Source organism: Acomys minous (assembly GCF_964271855.1).
Source record: "Acomys minous genome assembly, chromosome: 18".
NCBI lineage: Eukaryota > Metazoa > Chordata > Mammalia > Rodentia > Muridae > Acomys > Acomys minous.
The window spans coordinates 40,548,313-40,569,367 of NC_140501.1; the positions used below are offsets into that span (position 1 = coordinate 40,548,313).

The 21,055-nt window shown below is 42.0% G+C and overlaps 1 protein-coding gene and 1 long non-coding RNA gene across 5 annotated transcripts in view; one reads left to right on the top strand and one right to left on the bottom strand.

The window, feature by feature from the left end:
• The window catches only part of NAA16 (N-alpha-acetyltransferase 16, NatA auxiliary subunit), a 50,376-nt gene extending 39,905 nt beyond the window's left edge, over positions 1-10,471 (top strand). For 2 of the 4 annotated variants that reach the window (XM_084767936.1, XM_084767938.1), the window contains 7 exons: positions 713-926; positions 2,701-2,894; positions 4,661-4,769; positions 5,849-5,947; positions 6,274-6,417; positions 9,104-9,201; positions 10,163-10,471. In XM_084767936.1, the coding sequence (XP_084624062.1) occupies positions 713-926; positions 2,701-2,894; positions 4,661-4,769; positions 5,849-5,947; positions 6,274-6,417; positions 9,104-9,201; positions 10,163-10,360 (1,056 nt within the window). In that variant the 3' untranslated portion in view covers positions 10,361-10,471. Of the gene's footprint in view, positions 1-712; positions 927-2,700; positions 2,895-4,660; positions 4,770-5,848; positions 5,948-6,273; positions 6,418-9,103; positions 9,202-10,162 lie in introns of those variants that run through there. The other 2 variants (XM_084767937.1, XR_014776565.1) reach the window with 2 other exon arrangements.
• Positions 1-21,055, bottom strand: part of LOC311589487 — a 54,554-nt gene that overhangs the window by 21,233 nt on the left and 12,266 nt on the right. The window lies entirely within an intron of this gene.

Below are 21,055 nucleotides of genomic sequence, written 5' to 3' on the forward strand. Positions count from 1 at the left end.
GATCGCTGTGAGTTCAAGGCCAGCCTGGTCTACAACAGCCAGGGCTACACAGATAAACCCTGTCTTGGAGGGAAAAGAAGAAGAAGAAGCAGCTGGCTACACAGGTTTATTGCTACCTTAGATTAAGTGATTAAGGCACTAAGAAATGGAAGACTTACTCATATGCCTGATAAGCCCTTCCTCCAGCTGGTATGAACTGCGCTGTGTGCTGGACTCTGCTAGGAAGGGGGCTTAAAGATGGGAGTCTTGCCCTCACAAGAGCTCAGGGAGGAGGAGACAAGTCAGTTTGTAGACATTTAGTGTGAACCTTCATGTAGTCAGTTTCAGAAGTGTGTTTAGCTCTGCCTTGTTGGTTTTTATTGGAGTACAGAGGAAAAGAAAACTACATCAGCATGTGCTAGCTTCCGGGTTTAAAAGATGACCTGACACTTTGCTTATTGGCGTAGAGTATCATCACAAAGTATGAGGTGAGGAAATAGGGCAGACTGTAGACGAGCCTGTTGAGATCAGGCGTGTTCAGAGTGTTGGAGCTGCAGAAATGACACTTTAAGTTGAATGCGGAGAACTTGATGCCTTTTGTATTGTTAACATGGGAAAGAGCAACCAAATGGAACTGTGACTGTATTGTTTGGGAGCTTTTTATACTTTTCTTTTAAAAGGTAAAGGTTATTGACATAAATATAAAGGATAATCTTGTGGTTTTGTCTTTAAGCATTTTTTTGAGATAACAGATGATCAATTTGACTTCCATACATACTGCATGAGAAAAATGACCCTCCGTGCTTATGTTGATCTCTTGAGATTAGAAGATACTCTCAGAAGACATACTTTTTATTTCAAAGCTGCTAGATCAGCAATTGAAATATATTTGAAATTACATGATAAACCTTTAACCAGTGAAAGCAAACAACAAGACAAAGATTCAGGTAATGAAAAGATTTTAAAAGAATACTAAATTTTAGAATGTAGATGATAATATTATCATCAGATATTGACATATTACATAGAAAAATGTACTAACAGATGTTTAAGGAGATAAAAATGTTAACTACCTTGATTTAGTCATATACTATGTACTGCATTGTATTGTCTTGCCTCACTTCATCTGTTTATATAACTAAAATAAAATCTAAAAAATAATAAAATAAAAGACTATGTTGCCAAATAGATATGAAGGCTGTATTCGGTAATTGATACATTAGAAAAAGCCAGGGAGACTAAAATTAAAATCACAGGCTGATGGCTTTTTTGGTTTGGCTTGGTGTTTGTTTGTTTTTTCCGAGACAAGGTCTCTCTGTATAGCCTTGGCTGTCCTGGAACTCACAGAGGTCCGCCTGCCTCCTCAAGTTCTGGCACTACAGGCATGCGCCACCATACTGGGGCTGGTGTTCTTTAGCTGATATATCTCTGTCAACCCAAAGAGATGACGTGCATGCCTCCTCCTACCCCCTAGGCTTACTGCCCAGCTGTCCTCAAAATCTTGATGTTTCTGCTGCAGCCTCCGAACTGGAGTTAGAAGTATACCACGGCATCAAGCTCAGTCTTTCTTGATTCTGTTTTCAGTAACATCAGTTAAGAAAGAATATAAATATCTGTGGTCTGCTTTCTCGTCTTTAAATGGTAATTGGAGAGAAAGCCTTTGAGAGTCGGTGAGATGGCCCAGTGATAAAACCCTTGCCACACAAGCCTCATGGTCTGAGTTTGATCCTGGAACCCATGTAAAGGTGGAAGGAGAGAACCAATTCCATTCCTCTGGCCTTCATGCATGCACTAGGGCTCAACCTCCTTGCTACACTCCCCACCCCACCCTACCCCCCACAACACACTAATAAATGTTCTCAATTAAACTTAAAAAGCTTTGAATATCTCAGGAAAAATACACATTCTTACGACTTGTATCTGCTTTCCTGAAAGTGAGATTGCCTCTATTACATCTCAGTTACTGTAGTGCCAGCGTCCACATGGAGGCCCACTATATAGGAACAGGAAGTACAGGTTTCATTACACACAGTGTCTCACCCTTGAAACATCCCAAAAGCATAGTCCTACATGTTTTACAACTTGAATCTGAGTGGAATAGAATGATTTGCTTGTTATTTATTGTGTGGTAGACTGTATTTGTTTACTGTTGTGATAAGCTATGCTGGCAGAAGCAGCTTGTGGATAAAGGGCTTATTTTAACTCACAGTTCCAGGTTAGGATCCATCATAGCAAGAAGGTCAAGGCAGCAAGAACGTGAAGCAGCTAGTCACAGCCACAGTCAAGGGCAGAGAGGGGATAAATGCGAACATTGAATGCTCAGTGCTTTCTCCCTTTTAGTTGAGTGTGGGGCCCAGACTCAGGAAATGGTACCATTAAACTTTGTAGGCTCTTCTCATATCAGTTAGCAATCAAAACAGTCCCCACACATACGCCCCCAAGCCAGACTAATGGAGACAGTCTCTCATGGAGACTCTTCTCAGGTGACTCAACTCGTGAGTCAGGGCTGGATTGGAATTAGTTTAGTTATTAATGCAACCAACATTTATTGTTTGCCTTTTGTGTGCCGTGTTTTGGCTAGTCATAAGAGTATACTTTATAAAACCTTTTACATAGTTATCCTTTGTCTCCCAAAAGAAAGCTATATTAATAGTGTATATTATAGAAAAGACAAAAAATGTAAAATGGCAGTCGTGTATTTTGCACATTTGAATTTTGTAGAAAACCTGTCAGCCAAAGAACTGAAGAAAATGCTTAGCAAGCAAAGAAGAGCTCAGATAAAGGCTAAGTTAGAAGAAGAGAGAAAACACACAGAAAGGGAACGTCAGCAGAAAAATCAAAAGAAAAAAGAAGATGAAGAAGAAACTGCCACCAGTGGTCCTAAGGAAGGACTTATACCTGAAAAACTAGAAAGGGTGAGTTGCATCTACAGTGATTGTTTTATGGTAAAATTTATGCTATTTGATTCTGTTCTGGGCATAATTTATTTAAATGTTTAAATAAAAAATAAGCCACTTGCAATATTTCAAGTCATTATGAAAGCCACTGGTAGGTAGTTGTTTGAATGGCAATATGCAAATTTTGGCAAATGCAAATTATATATACAGAAATATTATAGACCAGAATAGGAGTATGTTGTAATCTTCAGAACCGAATATGTGTATGTGACAAAGGGAAATTAAGGTATCCAGTGGAATTTAAGGTTGTAATTAGCTGATCTTAAGATGAGGAGACTGAGACTCTAGCCATTGAAGCAGGGCCTTCATGTATATACTGCAGCTCCTGGGTATGTGCGTGAATGCGTCAGTTCTTTGTGCCATCTCATGTGTTTTGTTTTTTTGTTTTTGTCCTTCTGTTTGTTTTGTCTGATTCCAATGTGTTCGTTTTTGCTTTATCTTACTATAGTTTATATTTTATTATTATCCCTTAGAAGCCTGTTGGTCTTCTAACGACAGACAGAAGGGATGTATCTAGGTAGAAGGGAGATGGAGAGGAAATGGGAGGAGTAGGGGGAGAGGAATCTGTAATCAGGATATATTTTATGGGGTGGGGGAATCTTTTCAATAAAAAGGAGAGGGCAGCATTGAGATTGGTCTGAAATGTCCAAGTGGAGTGGCCCAGTCTGTTCAGACAGAGCCTGTCATAAGTGGGGAAAAGCTGAAGAGGATAGCGGGATGTGCTGTGAAGACTTAATGTGGGGTTGCTAGCTTTCAAGGTGGAAGGAGGGGGCCACAGCCAAGGAATGTGGGCCACATCAGAAGCAGAAAGATGGAAATGGTTTCTTCCTAGAGCCCATGAAAGGGAATGCAGTCCTCAGACACCTAATGAGCAGGCCAATGTGGGACTTAGAATCTACAGAACTGAAAGGAGCTTTTAAAAGACAACCAGCTTTTGGAATTTGTTGTAGCAGCAGTATAATTGTCTATGAAATGTGGAGTCATTGATTTGATGTGTCTTACTACATAAATGATCTGGTACTGAAACAATACCTCACCCCCAAGATCTTGACAAAAATGTTAATAGTTATTTTGGGACCAGATTTAGGGAAATACTTAACTTTGATTCACTCACTCTAAGTCCCATTATTTAAATTTAAATTTTGTCATTACATTGTTTCCCTCCTTGCTTTTAACATTTGTAATATATAAAGCATTATCAATACTTGGTGAATAATTTCATAAATACTGTGGAGTAATTTCAAGTCGTTTTATTTTTCCCCAGAGCTGAGACAACTCTTTTTTTATTTGTATACTGCTACCCTGATTTTATAGTTACAAAAATAATGTAGCTATTTCTATTTTGAAAACTGTTGGCCATGTACCTTTTTTTAAAAAAAGATTCATTTTATTACTTATGTGTTCATATATGTATGGAGTGGGGTGGCTTACAGAGGCTGTTAGAGAGCATTGGGTCTCCTGGACCTGGAGTTACAGGTGCTTGTGAGCTGCCTACCATGGTGCTTGGAACGGGGGTCCTCACAATATCTGAGCTATCTCTCCATCCCCTGACCATGTACTTTGAATTTGTTTACAGGTGATCATTTTGAAATGTTTTCATGCTCATTTGGCTGCAATAAAAAGTATACAAATTATTAAATAAAAAGTATGTATAAACTTGAAGGGAATTTGGCTTATGTACCTTCTTTTTAAATACACAAATTTTTCTTTCTGCTTCAAAATAGATCAACAATCCATTAGAAGAAGCCATCAAATTCCTCATTCCTCTAAAGACCCTTGCTGCTGGTAACATTTACACCCACCTGCTGGCATTTGAAATATATTTTAGAAAAGGTAACACCCTGTTTTGAATTGAGGTTTGTATGTGTCTGTTATTGTTGTCTTGTTTTCCGTGGTACAGGGAGCTGAACTCTCGGCCTCACATATGCTAGGCATGTGCTTTTTTCAGTGATCTACACACGTCCAGCCTTGAGTTCAGCTTCTAACTTTTATATTGTTGACTGTATTAGATATAATTTTGTCATTTAGATCATTTTTGCTTTTTAGAGATTCAAGTCCCTTTCACTTTCCTACTCAAAAGTTTGCTGGGCAACATATATTAAAATTAAAATTCAGAGCTAGGCGTGGTGGCTCACGCCTTTAATCCCAGCACTTGGGAGGCAGAGGTTGGCAGATCTCTGAGTTTGAGGCCAGCCTGATCTACAAAGCGAGTCCAGGACAGCCAGGGTTGTTACACAGACAAACCCTGTCTCAAAAAACCAAAAACCAAAGCCAAAACAAAACAAAACAAATTTAAAATCAGTGTGAGAAATAATGTGAACAATTATACAGATTGTTTACATGTGCTGGCTGGTTCTATGTCAATAGAAACTGACCTCATTTGGGCGGAGGGGTCCTCACCAGATTGGCCTGTGGAGCATTTTCTTGATTGATGTGGAAGATTCTAGCTCACTATGAGCAGTGCTACCATAGTGTGTTGGTTCTTTGAAGTATAAGGAACTTTGAAGTGTGATGAAGTAGGCTAAGTAAGCCAGTAAACAGTTCCTCCATGTCCTCTGCATCAATTCCTGCCTTGAGGTACTACTCTGACTTCCCTGGGTGATGGATTTCCAGCTATATATAATATGAAGTAAACCTTTTCTCCCCAAGTTGCTTTTGGTCATGTTTTATTACAACAAAAAGAAACCTAACTAAGACATTTACATGAAGCAATTTAAAAATTTCTTTGGAAAGCCAAAAATGCCTTGAGTAATGCAAATTAACTTTGAACTTTTCTCACAAGTGTTTTTTGTTTTTGTTTTTGTTTTTTATTAAGTCCTTAAATTGAATTTAAGTAAAGTTAAAGTAAAGTGAAGATAACACATAAATCCTGATGCTGGGTTTTTTGTTTTGTTTTGTTTTTTCTGGCACAGGGAAGCTTTTGCTAATGTTGCAGTCTGTTAAACGAGCCTTTGCCATTGACAGTAATAATCCTTGGTTACATGAATGCTTGATTAAGTTTTCTAAATCTGGTAAGTATAAGGAGGAGATAGATACTCATGTACATGGAGCTATGAGAAGCAAATATAAGCCATCCTCCATTCAGCTGTACAGGGAGGGGACAGCAGAGATGTAATCAAACCAGAGGCTTGCCTGATCTCAAATGCTGGTACACCGTAATTAAACAGTGAGATATAATTAGTGCATTTTAGACTAGACTATTTCTGTTCCAAAGGAGTGATAGAACAATTTTATGATGTATATATATACATTAAGCTTAGCACTAAATATAAATATTTTTCAGTTGATCTTCTCGAAGGACAGATGAAAAACAAATTTCAATGTTTTGTTTTCATAGTATCTAATCACAGTAATCTTCCAGACATTGTGAACAAAGTTCTAGCTCATGAAATGAAGAAAATATTTGTCAACAAAGATTTGCACAGCTTTAATGAGGATTTCCTCAAACGCAATGCTACCTCTCTTCAGCATCTTCTTGCAGGTTTGTATTTGGGAAAGTATTTAGCCTAGTTACTTTCCAGTGGACAAAGAAGATATCATGGGACCATTTGTGTTTTGAACTGGCCAAAGTGTTCTTGTTAATAAGGAGAATAGAGTATATTATAAGCAGTGCTCTGGGATGTGGTCACACGGCCACCTGGGAAAGCAATTTGTCCATCTTATTAAAGTTGCACATTAGGGGCTGGAGAGATGGCTCAGCAGATTAAGAGTACTGCTGCTCTTGCCGAGGACCCAGGCTCAGTTTTCAGAGCTCCACAGGGTGGCGCACAAACTATCCTTAGATCCAGTTCTAGGGGACCCAGTGCTCGCTTCTGACTTCTCTGTGCACCAGGCATGTACATAATATGCACGCACGCGCGCGCACACACATACACACAAAGCACATACATAAAATACAAGTATTTTACCTATGCCTTTTGATTCTATACTTTTGTAAATAACTTAATCCAACTACCACTGGTAGGTAGTAGTTTTCACTTGTAATCTCAGGACTCCAGATGGTGATGCAGGAGGATTGTAATTTTAAGGCCAGCCTTAGTTGGCTATATATAGAAACGCTGGTTCAAACAAAGAACTTTCAATGCAAAGATAGCTGCTGAAATGTATTAAATTCTGAGGAAAGAGAATAAACAAATAAATGTATGTTCAGAGATACAGGAAATATTGGCAGATGGTAGAATGGAATACCAGGTAGTCACTTAAAGCAGAGTTTATTCAAATGATTTCTAATAACAGTGATCAACTTCTAATAACAGTGATCAACGGGTTTTTTGTTGTTGTTTTTTGTTTGTTTGTTTTTTTGAAGTTAAGATTTCATGTAGCCCAGGCTGGCTTTGAACCTAATATGTAGATGAGACCAGGCTTTAATCTTCCTGCTTTTCCTGAATGCTAGGATTATACCAACCTGGTTATAAATAACTTTCATGATAGATATGCAAATATGAGCAAACAATAAATCTCAACTGGTGAAAATATGCCTGGGAAAAAGTCTGAAAGGATGTTTATACCAAAACTTTAACATTGACTTTGGATACTAAAATTATGAGTAATTTTTTCTCAAATCTTTGTTGCTGTTAAGTTTTTTGATGGGGATTTAATGTCATTTGGGTTGTCATCTTACAGTCACTGATAACCTGGAACTTCTTACTGCTTCCGCATCCTGAGTACTGAGATTATAGCCAGGTACCACCACATCTGGTTTTATGCAGTGCTGGAGATTGAGCCTAGGCCGCATGCATGCAACTTAGGCAAGCGTTCTACCAACTGGGCCACATCTCTAGCCTTGTTTTATTTATTTGTATCCTGCCTTGTTATAGAAAATAGTTAGGCAGTGAACACATTCCTAAAATGTCAAGGGCAGCAATATTAAAGACTAGATGAAAGACAGAAAAGGAGTTGGAGACAAAATGGAAAATGTGTCAGAATTAACTGCTCTACTTTAAGCCATATATATTGATAAATTTTATCTGAATCTCGTTGTTAAAGCGAAAGTCTCCATCTTAATATATATGGTAGAAATACTTATACTTTTAAAAATTACATTTCTAGGTAGAAAGAGCAGAGAAGAATTTCTCTTTTAGAACAGAGTAGGGGCTGGAGAGATGGATGGCTGTTAGGAGCATGCATCGCTCTTCCAGATGATCTGAGTTAGGTTCCCAGCATCTCATCAGGCAGCTCACAAGCACCTGCAACTCCAGCACCAGGGATTCAGCAGCTTTGGCTTCTGTGCATACCTGCACTCACATGCGTAAACCCACTCACAGGGACAATACACACACACTTAAAAAGAATTAAAATTTTTTTAAGTAATAATTTTTTAGAAAAGCAGGATAAAGCCTATAATCCCAGTACTCGGGAGGCAGAGGCAGGCAGATCGCTGTGAGTTCAAGGCCAGCCTGGTCTACAAAGTGAGTCCAGGACAGCCAACACTACCCAGAGAAACCCTGTCTCAAAAAACAAAAAACAACAACAACAAAATAGTACTGGCTGAAATACTGATTGATGGTTTAGGATAGTCCTGTACTTATATTTTAAAGCACACTTGTTTCTAAGCATACTTGTCAGATTGGGCTTTTGGGAGGAGGGTTCTTGTAGCCCTGGCTGTCCTGGACTTGACAGAGATCTGCCTGCCTCTGTCTCCCGCGTGCTGGGACTAAAGCTGTGCGCCACAATGCCCAGCAAAATGGGCTTCTTTCAGTAAGTGCTTAATAATTGTGTAAAGGAAGAGCTTTGATAATGTGTTTTGTTTTTAAATGTATTTTTCAAATTTTATGTATGTTAGTGTTTACCTACATGTACATTGACGCACAACATGTGTGTAGTGCTTGTGAAGGCCAGAAGAGGGTGTCAGATCCCCTGGAACTGTAGCTACAGATAGTTGTAAGCTGCCTTGTAGGTGCTGGGAACCAAATCTGGATCCTCTTAAGAGCAACAAGTGCTCCTACATGCTCCTCAGATAGCTGTGCTGTGGTAATTCCGTCTCCTCGAAGCTCAGTGAGATATTACTGAATAGGAGGAAGTTGGGAACAAAGTCACAGTTGGCTGCCCAGAATTCTAGGCCACCACTGATTGATTAAACACTTTAAGCCACATCTTAGTGGTCAGTAAAAGTCAGATAAAATGTAAGCCATAGGAGTTGCTCATCTTGAAATGTCTTGGAATTTCAGGTGCTAAAATGATGTATTTTCTGGACAAGTCAAGGCAAGAGAAAGCAATTGCTACAGCCACTAGGTTGGATGAAACTATAAAAAATAAAAATGTGAAGGTAAGATTTTTCACAGGCTGATTTATAGGTCTTGCAAGATCTAACAAAACATGCATCTCTAACAAAATAGTTCTAAATGGTTCAGAAAGCTCAGTCTAGATACAAACCTCAGCTCTACCCATCTTTGACTGTGTGACTTCAGGCAATTTCTGGTGTACAAGTGGTGGCTGTTGTATAGTTGCTGACTTTGAGTTGACTGAAAACAAAGCCTGAGGTGCCTCGTACTAGCTCATACATAGAGGCACTCAGTAATGTGAGCTACTGTTACTGATAAAGGACACTTCCTGGAAATGGAGACAGGAGGATCAAAAAGTTCAAGGCTAGCCCTGACTACATAGTCAATTTGATGCTAAGCTGCCCCCAATAAAACAAAAACTAATGCTATCTTTTTAAAGCTTTTAGAGTATTTTCCCCTCTTAATTTTTCCCCTTTAGTTTATTGGGGAGGAGAGTGCCGTGCCATGAGTGTGGAGATAAGAGGACATCTTTGGGTGTTTGGTTCTCTATTTTACCACATGGGTCCCAAGGATTGAGTGGAGGTGTCAGGCTTAGCAGCAAGTGACTTAACCTGCTGAGGCATCTTGCCTTTTCCCCTTTTTTTTTTTTTTTTTTTAAGACAGGGTCTTGCTAGTGATGCCTGTTGCATAGTTGAGTTTGACTTGACTGAAATAACAGCATGGAGTGCCTCATCATGACTAGCTCATACATGAGACTCTTTAGTGCCTGTTCACACAGGACTTGAAGTTGGAGTCCTCCCTTGTGCTGGGGTCGGAGGGGCCTGGGCCACCATGGAGTTTACTGTTCTTTATTTGAGATGGTGACTTACTGTAGATAGGGAGAAGCAACTCAAGTCTTTCTCTGGGATAAGGAGTAAGTTGTTACATGGGTTGATGAAAATTGCTATTAGCTAAGCTGCTTTTGTTGTTGTTTATGCAATTGCTCTTTTGTCCGTGTGTCACTAGACTCTAATAAAGGTTTCTGAGGCGCTGCTGGATGGCAGCTTTGGGCACTGTAGTTCTCAGTATGAAGAGTACAGGAAGGCCTGCCGTAACCTGTACCCACTTACACCTGCCTTCCTGCCTGCTGCGAGTGAAGCCCTCAGTTCCAGCGCTGCACTGAATCACACAGCTGGCCACAAGCTCTTGACGCGTGAACTTTGAAATTTTGAGGGAAGTTGGTTCCTACAGACAGCTGAATTCACACCAGGGCCTCTTTTCTAGTGTACATTTTCGCATTGATATGAAATAAAATATTTGGATAGAAATTTTAAATGGAGTATTGTGTAAGCTTATTTCATGCTGTGTCTGGCCTCCAATTCACATAGACATCTGTTGCAATTATTTGTTTATACTTGTACAGTCTTAACACTCCTGAATTATGAGCGTTGTTGCTTTTGTATTATACTTCAGTTGCTGATTACAGTATAGACAGCCCTCTTATGCTGTCTTCTTTAGATCCTAGTTTCAGATTCTGTTTTGACCTCTTATCTTTATCGGCTTGTTTTATTTGATTCTTCCATTGTGAAGTGTTAACTGTATGTTAAGAAATAGCCATATTTTCCATTTTGGTGGGTAATGTGATTTGCTCCCTTTTTTTTTTTTTACCTTGTATAATTATTTCCTTTGTCACAGCCATAAAAGTGATATTTTATGGTTGAATAAGGATACACTAGTTTTATGTTGATGATTCAGAATGTGAAGGCTGTTTTGCCTCTTAATCCTGTAAATTTGTTGTGTATCTATTCTAGTCTTATAGACCATGGAGGAGTGTGCTTTCTTGATTGACTTGCTTAGAGAGTTAGCAAGTAGCTTATCCTGAGATGTTCTCTTCAAGAAGTGTGATTGGGCAGAGGTCAAATTAAGCGCTATTACCCTCACAGCCACTCATTAACTCTTCGGTGAATTTTTAGATCTCTCAGATGAGAATTTAAGCTATAATTAAATATTAAAGCATAGTGCTGTTGAACAGTATTAAGGGGGAGCCCTTTTGCCATACCTTATATAATAGAATCACTCTATATCTGAGCTGTGTCAATATGTATGTAAATCTACTATCTGATATAAACCCAGAAAGGAGATTTTATTTAGACAGTTCTAATTAAAGTGATTTTTCCTTATTTCTTTAGATTCATAGTTATTGAGAGGGGGAAATTGACAGTAAAATAATGCCAACCTAGGCAATGCTACAATAAATTATTTTGCATGAAGTTGCTTGTTTATATCTGTTGTTGTTATTATGTATCCATACTAGGAAAATATTTTTGGGGGCTGTAGAAACTTAATCATCTCAATCTTTTCAAGTTTATAGAATGTGTGACTATCAATAGCCACCTCCCAGATATGCTTTGGTGCCACAGTAACTAAGATTCCTTGGTGTTTTATTTGGGGCTTTTGTTGTTTTGTTTTTTGAGACAGGATTTTTCTGTGTTTCCTTGGCTGTCTTAACACTCACTTTGTAAACCAGACTAGCCTCGAACTCACAGCGATCTACCTGCCTCTGCCTCCCAAGTTCCGGGATTGCAGGCATGCACCATCACTCCTGGCATCCTTGGTGTTTTAAAAATGTAGAAATAGGGCTCGGCATGGCAGTGCACACCTTTAATCCCAGCACTCAGAGGCATGGGCAGATAGATCTCTTTGAGTTCAAAGCCATTGTGGTCTACAAAGTAAGTCCAGGACAGCCAGGGATGTTACCCAGAGAAACCCTGTCTTGAGAAACAAACAAACAAACAAACAAACCCCCCCCCAAAAAAAAGAAAAAAGAAAAGAAAGAAAGAAAAAAGTAGAAATAAGGCTGGGCATGACAATACACACCTTTAATCCCAGCACCTGGAAGTCAGGCAGGTGGATCTCTGAGTTGGAGGCTTTATAGTGTTCCAGCCCAGCCAGGGCAACATAGTGAGATACTGATTTTTAAAAAAACAACAGCAGTAAAAAGGTGGAGGAGGAGGAAGAACTGATGGGTATTTGGCATGAAATATTCTTGCAAATGTGTAATTCTTCATCACTAACAGAAGTATGCCATTTTCAGAAAGATGCTAGTGACCACTCTGGAAACTGCTTTCAACAAAAGCAACACTGTGGTGGGGTGTTGCAGAAGAGGTGGCTCAGTGGTCAAGAGTACACACAGGCTCAAGTTCAGTTCCTTGCACCCACACCAGATAGTTTACAACAGTCAAACGACTTACATCTCACATCCTCTTCTGGCCTCTGTAGCCACTTGTACTCATATGCACAAAACTATACTCATATAACAAAAATTTCGAAACACATTTCCTAAAATTATTCCTTTGGGGGACAATTCAGTATTTCTGAGAGTTCTGGGTATGTGTTAATTGACATGTGGAAGGACAGTTATAGGCCCATACCTCAGCCAGACCTGACATGTAGGTAGGATGAAGAGTGCTTGGCATGTGCCATGCCAAGATCATGGTTAACCCGGTATGCCACAGAAACTCAATCCAATTAAGCCAATATTGGAAGCTCTTTATCTGTTCCTGGTTTGCCTATTCTAATTCTGCCAGTCTCTGTGAACATGCCTGTTCTCAACCGTTCTGGTAGTTTTAAGTCACAGATCTCCAGCAAGATTTTGTGAGCTTCAGTCATAGATTCAACTAAATTACTCAGACACAGACATCATCAAATGTCAGGCTGTGGTTGGAATCCTTAAGCTGTTTCTGTGAGGATTTTGTTTTCAGCAGTAAAACAGATACATAGAAAACTGGTACCAGAGAAGTGGTATACTGTGATTAAACCTGACCATGTGGCTCATAAGCCTTTGTGGTTGGTTTGAAGGAGGAATGTGGAAGAGTTTGGGGATATAGGTTCGGCAAATGCTAGAATGATGTAAGCAGAGCTTCATGGACCATTCTGGTGAGGGTTTGGAAGTCCAGAATACCGATGGAAATGCAGATAGATAGGAACAGCCACTATGAAGAACAGGGCTGGAGGCCTGGGTTGTGTTCTGGCAGAGTCTGGCTGCATTTTGCCTGTGGCCTGAAAATCTGGATGAGGCTGAATTCAAAGTAATGGACTAGTTAATTTAGCAGGGGAAAACTCAAGACAGCTTACTATTCAGGCTGTGGAGTGGTTATTCCTTCCTGCTTTTAGCAAGGTTGTTGGGGCTTGGTCTGGTGCTGTGTATTCGAATGCTAAATACTGCCCCCCCCCCCAAGATCAGATTGCTGCCCAACTGAGCACATTCTCACATACAGCCAACGGTATTGTATAAACTTGGCTTGCCGATCTTCTCTGGTTGACTAAAGTTGCAGACAGCCTATAGCTGGGCTGAAGAGAAAACAGGCGGAGCTTAGGTATGGTGCTTGGGGGGACTATGAAGAGGGGTCTCAGGTGGGTCCTGTGAGGCAGGAGAGGAAGCTGGAGAGAAGGAAGTTGCTATGAAGCTGTAAGGACCATGAGGGCTCTACTTCTGGATCAGAAACAGTTAAGGCAGATAACTTGGGGTGTGTAACTGGAAAACAGCAACATAGCTTAGAGGATTGATACCTGCCCAGTTATGGTGCTTCAAAGCTTTTGTAAATCTAAGAGATCTGTCTCAATTATTTGGGAGCTAGCTGGGGTAGAACATCCCTCTAGAGTCCAATATATATTTCACAACACTAGATATATAGAAAATTTAGACTTATGAAAGCAAAACAATAACAGGCAGTTGGATTGTGTGACTATAAAGTGATTGCGGTCATTAAAGCTTAGCACTAGTGGAGGGGCACTGCCCATTTTGCATTGGGAAGTAAATTTATCTTGGTTTGAAGAAAAATGAGCATGCCCCATAGGGGCATTAGGAGATGTGGCCTTGTAAGAGTAGGTGTGGCCTTGTTGGAGGAAGTGCGTCACTAGGGGTGGGCTTTAAGGTCTCAGATGCTCCAGCTAGACCTAGTGTCTCACTCCTCCCTTCCTGCTGCCTGTGGATCCAGGTGTAGAACTCTCAGCTCCTCCAGCACCATGTCTGCCTACACACCACCATGCTTCCCACTATGGCAATAATGGGCTAAATTTCAGAGTCTGTAAGCTAGTCCCAATGAAATGTTTCCTTTTTTTCTCTTTTTTAAGAGTTGCCATGGTCATGGTATCTCTTCACAGCAATAGAAACCCTAACTAAAACAGACTCCCATCACATGGCAACACAGGCATATTTGAAAGACAGAAAGGGGTGCTAGAAGGGCCATCTAGGGAGACAGTTTTCTCAGGCTCAGCTGTGGAGGTAGTTGGATGCTGCAGCAGCTATCTATGGTCTGCGGGAGACCAGGCACTTCTGGATGCTAGCATAGACTGGCATCGTCTATGTATGGGACTAGTTTTGCCAGCATGCATTGTAAAAGCTACAGGGTCTCAGAGGCTTCACCAATGTTAGAAAAAACAGCTGGTGAGGACAGACAATGAGTAAGAACCACACTGTGCCTGGGTTCCAAGTTGCAGGGTGCTTCTAGGATGTTGGCGATGCCAGAAATGTAATGTTAGCTGAAAAGAAAAACAAAAACCTGTGGGCTCTCAGTGACGTTACCCCGAGGGAGTGGTCACGTGTCCTGTGAATGATAGGTCCGGATAAATAGGGCTACCCTTCACAGATCAGGTCATGCTACCGTGTCACCCTGATGTCAGCATTTCATGGTTTCTCTGCTAGTGTTGAGTCTTATTTTGGTTTACTGTACCCTTTTGCTATATCTCATTCCTTCCTTTTGGACTAGGAATGTATTTATTAGGAGTATTTTTTTTTCTTTCTATTTTTACAGAATTTCCAACTAAGACTATTCTGACTTTTGGGCAGTGTTGAGGCCTTTAAGACCATGGGGATCTGAAGTTGGACTTGAATATACTTTACATTATGAAACTTGCATTGTGAAGTGAGAGCTGTGGATAGAATGCTAAGGTTTGAATCAGAAATGTTTCCTCACAGGCTTGTGTGAATGCGTTATGGTCCCCAGCTTGTGCTACTTGAAAAGCTGAGGAGCCCTTCAGGAATTGTCAGAAGACAGACCCCACCCCTGATGTTAGCTGGGGTCTCTGCTGCCTGCGTGCCGTCATCAACACCTCCACCCCTGTTCTCTGCTCTGATGGAATGAGATCTGTGAAACCATGACCCACAACAAAGATATCCCTTGAGTTTCTCTGAGGTATTTGGGTCACTGTGATACAGAAGTAGCTAACACGTCCTATTCATGAACCTGGGATTTTCCCCAAGCCTGCTAACCGCATAGCCAAACCAGAAACCTGGGGGCGTGGCATCCCTGCTTTTGTCCACCACCATTGGCTATCCTGTCTGAAGCTTCACTCCTGGTGGCCAGGGCAATGGCAGGGGCGGGGCCTGTTTTCTGATCCTGAAGGTTTCCGTCCTCCCTGCCTGTGCTCTGCAGGACCACTTTTGATAGTACATTACTGTCAAGTGCTTAAGACTAATATCTCAAGTTTGTTCTTTAAATAAAAGAACAGACTGTTGCCTGTCCTCCTGTATGAGCCGTCTCTCTTCTTGTCAATCATTTAACTTTCCTGGCCTTGTAGTTCTCCCAGGTAGCTCCCAGTGCTGAGTAATTTGCTTAGCCTTGCTAAGCCTTGGCTTTCCTATCTTGTCAAATGGGGATTGTATTATCTACCTCCGTTTTTTGTGTGTGCATGAAAGTAGTGGCTGACATATAACTGATGAGTAAAAACTAATACTTAACTTTATTTATTTGTGTGTGTGTGTGTGAGAGATGGGGAGGAGAGAGCACAGGTGCACATGTGCATGTGTGGAGGTCAGAGGGCTCGTGAGTATGAATTCTCTCCTCCCACCAAGGGCTCCAGGGACCAAGCTCATGTTGTCAGGCTTGTGCAGCAAATGCTTTTACCTACTGAGCCACCCTGCCATTTCCAGGGGATCCAATACTTTCACACAGACATACGTGTAAGCAAAATACTAGTCTACAAGTAATTGTGGCGCCCGCACCACCGCGGTACCGAGTCGAGGGCAAGGGACTGCGGATTTAACTCATGTACGTACACACACGCACACGCACGCACACGCACGCACACGCCCACACACGCACGCGCGCACACACACACAATAACACAGCGGGTCCTTCATGCTAAGAGAGCAGCAGCCGCAGCAGCAGCCGCAGCAGCGGTTTATTATTATCATCTCCAGAGTTCCAAAGACAGCAAAATAGGAATCCTCCTCCCAGGTGAAATCCCTCAAGAGGTAATCGCACACAGGAGGAAAAGTCTCGAGGAAGGGAGGGGCGCGTTCTCAGAGCAGTAAACACGACTAGCTAACCAAGATAAACACAGACGTGGAAGCTGCTAGAAACAGGACATGAAACAGCAAGACAGGCAGCCCAGTCGGGCCTGGTTCCTACATGTAATAATAATAAAGAACGGGCATCTGTATGGCAGGTTGAGTTGCTGTCTGTTTCTTTTCTTTGGTGGCAATTTTGTCATCGCCCCCACCCCCACCCCCACCCCGTCCCCGTGTTGACCATGCATGCTTTTCCTCTTTGGCGGTATGTAGGTTTCTGACCCAACAGGTGCAGCTGCCTGCCTTCTGTAGAGACGAACAATTCCATGACGCTTTTACTAAATATAAGTCTGTTTGCCTGGCAGTACATTGTAAAGTGAGAGTTTCGCATGGGAAGAGTCTTGAGCTCAGGGTGGGAAGCACGGCGATGGCTCTCGGGCACGAGTCTTCCCTCCCTGGCCTATTTCTTGTTAACAGAGTGAGGAGGATTCTCTAGGAAACAATATTCTGTGATATTTTCAAACTGGAAGGCCCATCCTAGTTACTTCACGGTACCTTCCCAGAATAAGTCCTACAGGGTAGGAAGGAATAGTTCATTTCTCAACACTCAGCTCAGAACACTTCTGTAAACAGGCATTTGGATATTTTCCCCCCCCACTGAGACCAGTTCCCTGACACTAGCAGGGTGTCTTATACTTCATTGCAATTCTGACCTTGACTTCCTGAGCTTAGGAGCATCAGAGCCCACGGATCAAAGGCTTCAGCCCCACAAGACTGCCAGCTGAAGTCTAGATGCCCAGTGCTTCTGGCTGACTACCTGTAAATCAGAGGCCCTCAAACTCCTCTCCTTCAGTTGGATCTTTTGCTAGGATGGCTGTAAAGCTCAAAGAAGCATGCGCTAACTTGTTTATTATATTTTTTTAAATTAGGAAGGGTACAGATGTTCAGCCAGATGGAAGAGAGGCGTAGAAAAATGATGATGTAAGAGACATAGCTCTTTCCTGAGTTTTGGGTGCTCCTGGCACTTCCAGATGTTTATGGGAACCTAGAAGACCCTCACCTCGGCTTTTGTGGAGAATACATTAGGTATGGTAGACTTAAAATTGGCCATTAAAGCCGGGAATAGTGGCACACACCTTTAATCCCAGCACTCGGGATGCAGAGGCAAGCAGATCTCTGTGAGTTTAAGGCCAACCTGGTCTACAAAGTGAATCCAGGACAGCCAGGGCTGTTACACAGAGAAACACTATCTTGAAAAACAAACAAACTGGCCATTAATAATGCACTCTATATTTAGTCGGCTTCCCTCTCTATAAGTGGGGCTGGTCTTGGGTCAACATTCCAGCCTTCTGACCCTGTGACTGGCTTTCTCTCACGTTGGGAGGATTTCAGGTGCCAGAAAGTAACACCAGGACCAAAACATTTTTGTCAACATTTTGTCATTTATTTAATGAGTAATTTTGTGTCATGCATTCATTCCTTGTACACCACACTACCTGGTATGTAAATATTTGAGTAATAAATCCGGTGATTGAAACATTCATTTAGCTATTTAAAAGGTATTTCACAGGATTATATTTATTTGTTGGCTTTTAATTTTTTTTTCTGTTATCATACAAAGGCATGGGTTGGTTTCATTGTGACATTTCTGTACATACATATTTTTTACTTTCTGTTGTTACTCATTTCTCTTGCCTACCTCCAGCCATGTTCTGATCTTCCATATTATACTAATAAAGTAGCAGTTCATTAAGAAAATGCAATACTTGTAAAATGTATGCTACAAACTGTGGGACTCCTAGGCTTATAAAACAAGCACCAGCTGGGCATAGTGGTGCACAGCACAGGGAGAGGGGAAGGTGGAGACAGAAGGATCTCTCTGAGTTTGGGCTCACCTAGTCTATATAGTGAGCTCCATGACAGCCAGTACTGCATAGAAAAAAACTGTCTCAAAAAACAAGCTAACAAAAATTGAATACAAATTGGAAAATGTAAGCCTGGGCTTTGAACCTTGCATCTTGGATCTTGGTCTTTTTCCTTTTTTTTTTTTTTTTTTTTTGTTTTGTTTTGTTTTGTTTTTTCAAGACAGGGTCTCTCTGTGTAGCCTTGACTGTCCTGGACTTGCTTTGTAGACCAGGCTGGCCTTGAACTCACATCGACCCACCTGCCTCTGCCTCCCGAGTGCTGGGATTAAAGGCATGCGCCACCATGCCTGGCTTCTTTTTCCTTTTTTATAGTACCCACATGTTCAGAACTGAACAAAAGAGAGAAAGAAAGAAAACTGAGACTCCAGTATAGATGCAAACGGAGGGCCAGGACCCCTGACTCTCTGGTCCGTGGCTTTCTCTCCCATGCGCCACCTGTACTATTTGAAATCGTTCCTTCCGTTAGGATTTCCTTCTTCTCACCAGTTTTATTAGCACCGAGTCTGCCTTTTCAGTAGATACTGTGAAAGCCTCAAGTCCAGCGTGAGCATTCTGCTTACTAATGAGCTCATTACAAACACTGCTCTGTGGAGCCTTGGGAGGAGTTCTGAGGTGCCTCGAGTTGAGCTACGAGCATTGGATGATGGAGGGGAGGAGAGATGAGGAAAGTCGATTGGTTGGCAAGCTGGGAATATTATTCTTGAGATTTGAATGCTAAAGCCTAAACTCAAGTCCCATCCCCATTCTAGTCACCCTCCCTCAAAGTCTGACAGCAGTATACGCTCCTGCCTAGTCCACAGGCAATGTAGGTCAGAACAATGTGAGCCTTCCCTCACCAACTGTTCATTAAGCCAAAATGCTTAGTTCTGGGTCACTGGACATTGCCCAACACCCCTGAGCCCTGCTGCTGCTGCTGCTCCTGGAGTTTGGTGAAAATGTTCCAGGATGCAGCACTTTTCTTACTAACATCTATCTATAATGGCTCCTTAAACCATTTCAGAGAGGCTGTGGTCCTTGGCTTGTGTGTGTGTGTGTGTGTGTGTGTGTGTGTGTTTTCATTTCCAGTCCACTGATCTGTTTCATAATTTCTTGTCCTTAAATATGTAATTAAGCCAGGCAGTGATGGTGCACACCTTTAATCCCAGCACTCAGGAGGCAGAGGAAGGTGGATCTCTATGAGTTCCAGGCCAGCTTAGTCTACAGGGTGAGTTCTAGGACATCCAAGCCTACAGAGAGAAACCCTGTCTCAACGCACACACACCCCAGTGTAATTAAAAGTAGTAAACGGGGAAAAAAAAGAGTAGGGGAGACTTGATTACACCTGGCTGCGTTGGGAGGGGATAGAAGGAGGAGGTTAGAGCAGGAACTTGGAGCTGCCAAAGAATGAAGTCTCAAGGCAGGCTGCAGCTTCCGTGTCTCATGCAGTCACTTGGTGGCTTTGCTTGCCATTTCCCAAGAATTGCATGCTTATATTAAAGGGTAATGCTGATAGGAAGTGGGGTATTATTTGTGGAAAGTCAGTTGTAAGATTTTTAATAAGGAGTCAGGGATCTGGTAAGGAAAATTTGTTGGCTTTCTAGTATAAACCCTCCACACAATGTGGGACTGTCTGTATGCTATAGGAGCCACTCTGGCACATCGCTGGAAAATATGCCCAGAAAAGAGCGAAAACTTCTGAAAGACCCCACTTCTAAATGTTGTTTAGTCAAGGCTTGCTATTTTGTAAATGATTCTATTTTGTAAGGCTTGTACAATGGTTAAGGGAGGTCACCTGAAAGGCTCAGTCAGACTGAAAAAATACCACCATGTCACAAGGCTCGCAGACGTCACAAGGTTCATGGTCACCCACCATTTCACAAGGTCTACACAAGCGGTTCTGGAAAACTGCCCTGGGGCCAAGTTATTGGAAAAACAGGATGTATGGTCAGTGAATAGGCTAGCCTAACCATTTCCTGATTCCAAAGCCCTAACCAGAGCTAAATCTAGCCACATTAAGTTAGCCAATCAAGACCCTGTAACTATGCTTCTCGCTTCTGTAACCCCCGCTTCCTGCTTCCCACCCTATAAAAGGGTCTCCTCCCCTTCACTCGGCGCGCCAGTCATCCGATAGACTGTGTCGCCCGGGTACCCGTGTAATCAATAAAGCCTCTTGCATTTGCAACCGGACTTTGGTTTCGCTGGTTCTTGGGGAGGGTCTCCCTGACGAAGGACACTCCGTGAGGAGGGTCTTTCATTTGGGGGCTCGTCCGGGATAGAGACCCCCGCCCAGGGACCACCGACCCAAAATCGGGAGGTAAGTTCTCTACTGCTGGCATTGTGGGTATTGTGTGTCTTGTTTGTCTCCTGGTTGTCCTCCATCTCTGTGCTACTCTGAGACTCAATTGGGTCATTAGTATCTGGTGGAGGCTAGAAGGAGTTGACGAACTCGGACTTCTCCTCCACACCCCTGGGAGACGTCCCACGGGGGTATCCGGGGTCCTTAGGACCCATCTGAGAGGACGATCCGACTTGGCTTGGTTGGGGCTTCGCCCCTGGTCAACGGATACGCTCCTCATCTGGGAGACGGGGAAACCGGAACCCCAACGCAGTCTCCAATTGGTTTACTTTCATTTTGGTGCCGGCACCGCGCAGCGCGATCTATCTCTTTTGGTTTGTTGTTAATCTCTCTTGTCACTCTGTGTACACTCCCTTTCTCTGCAGACA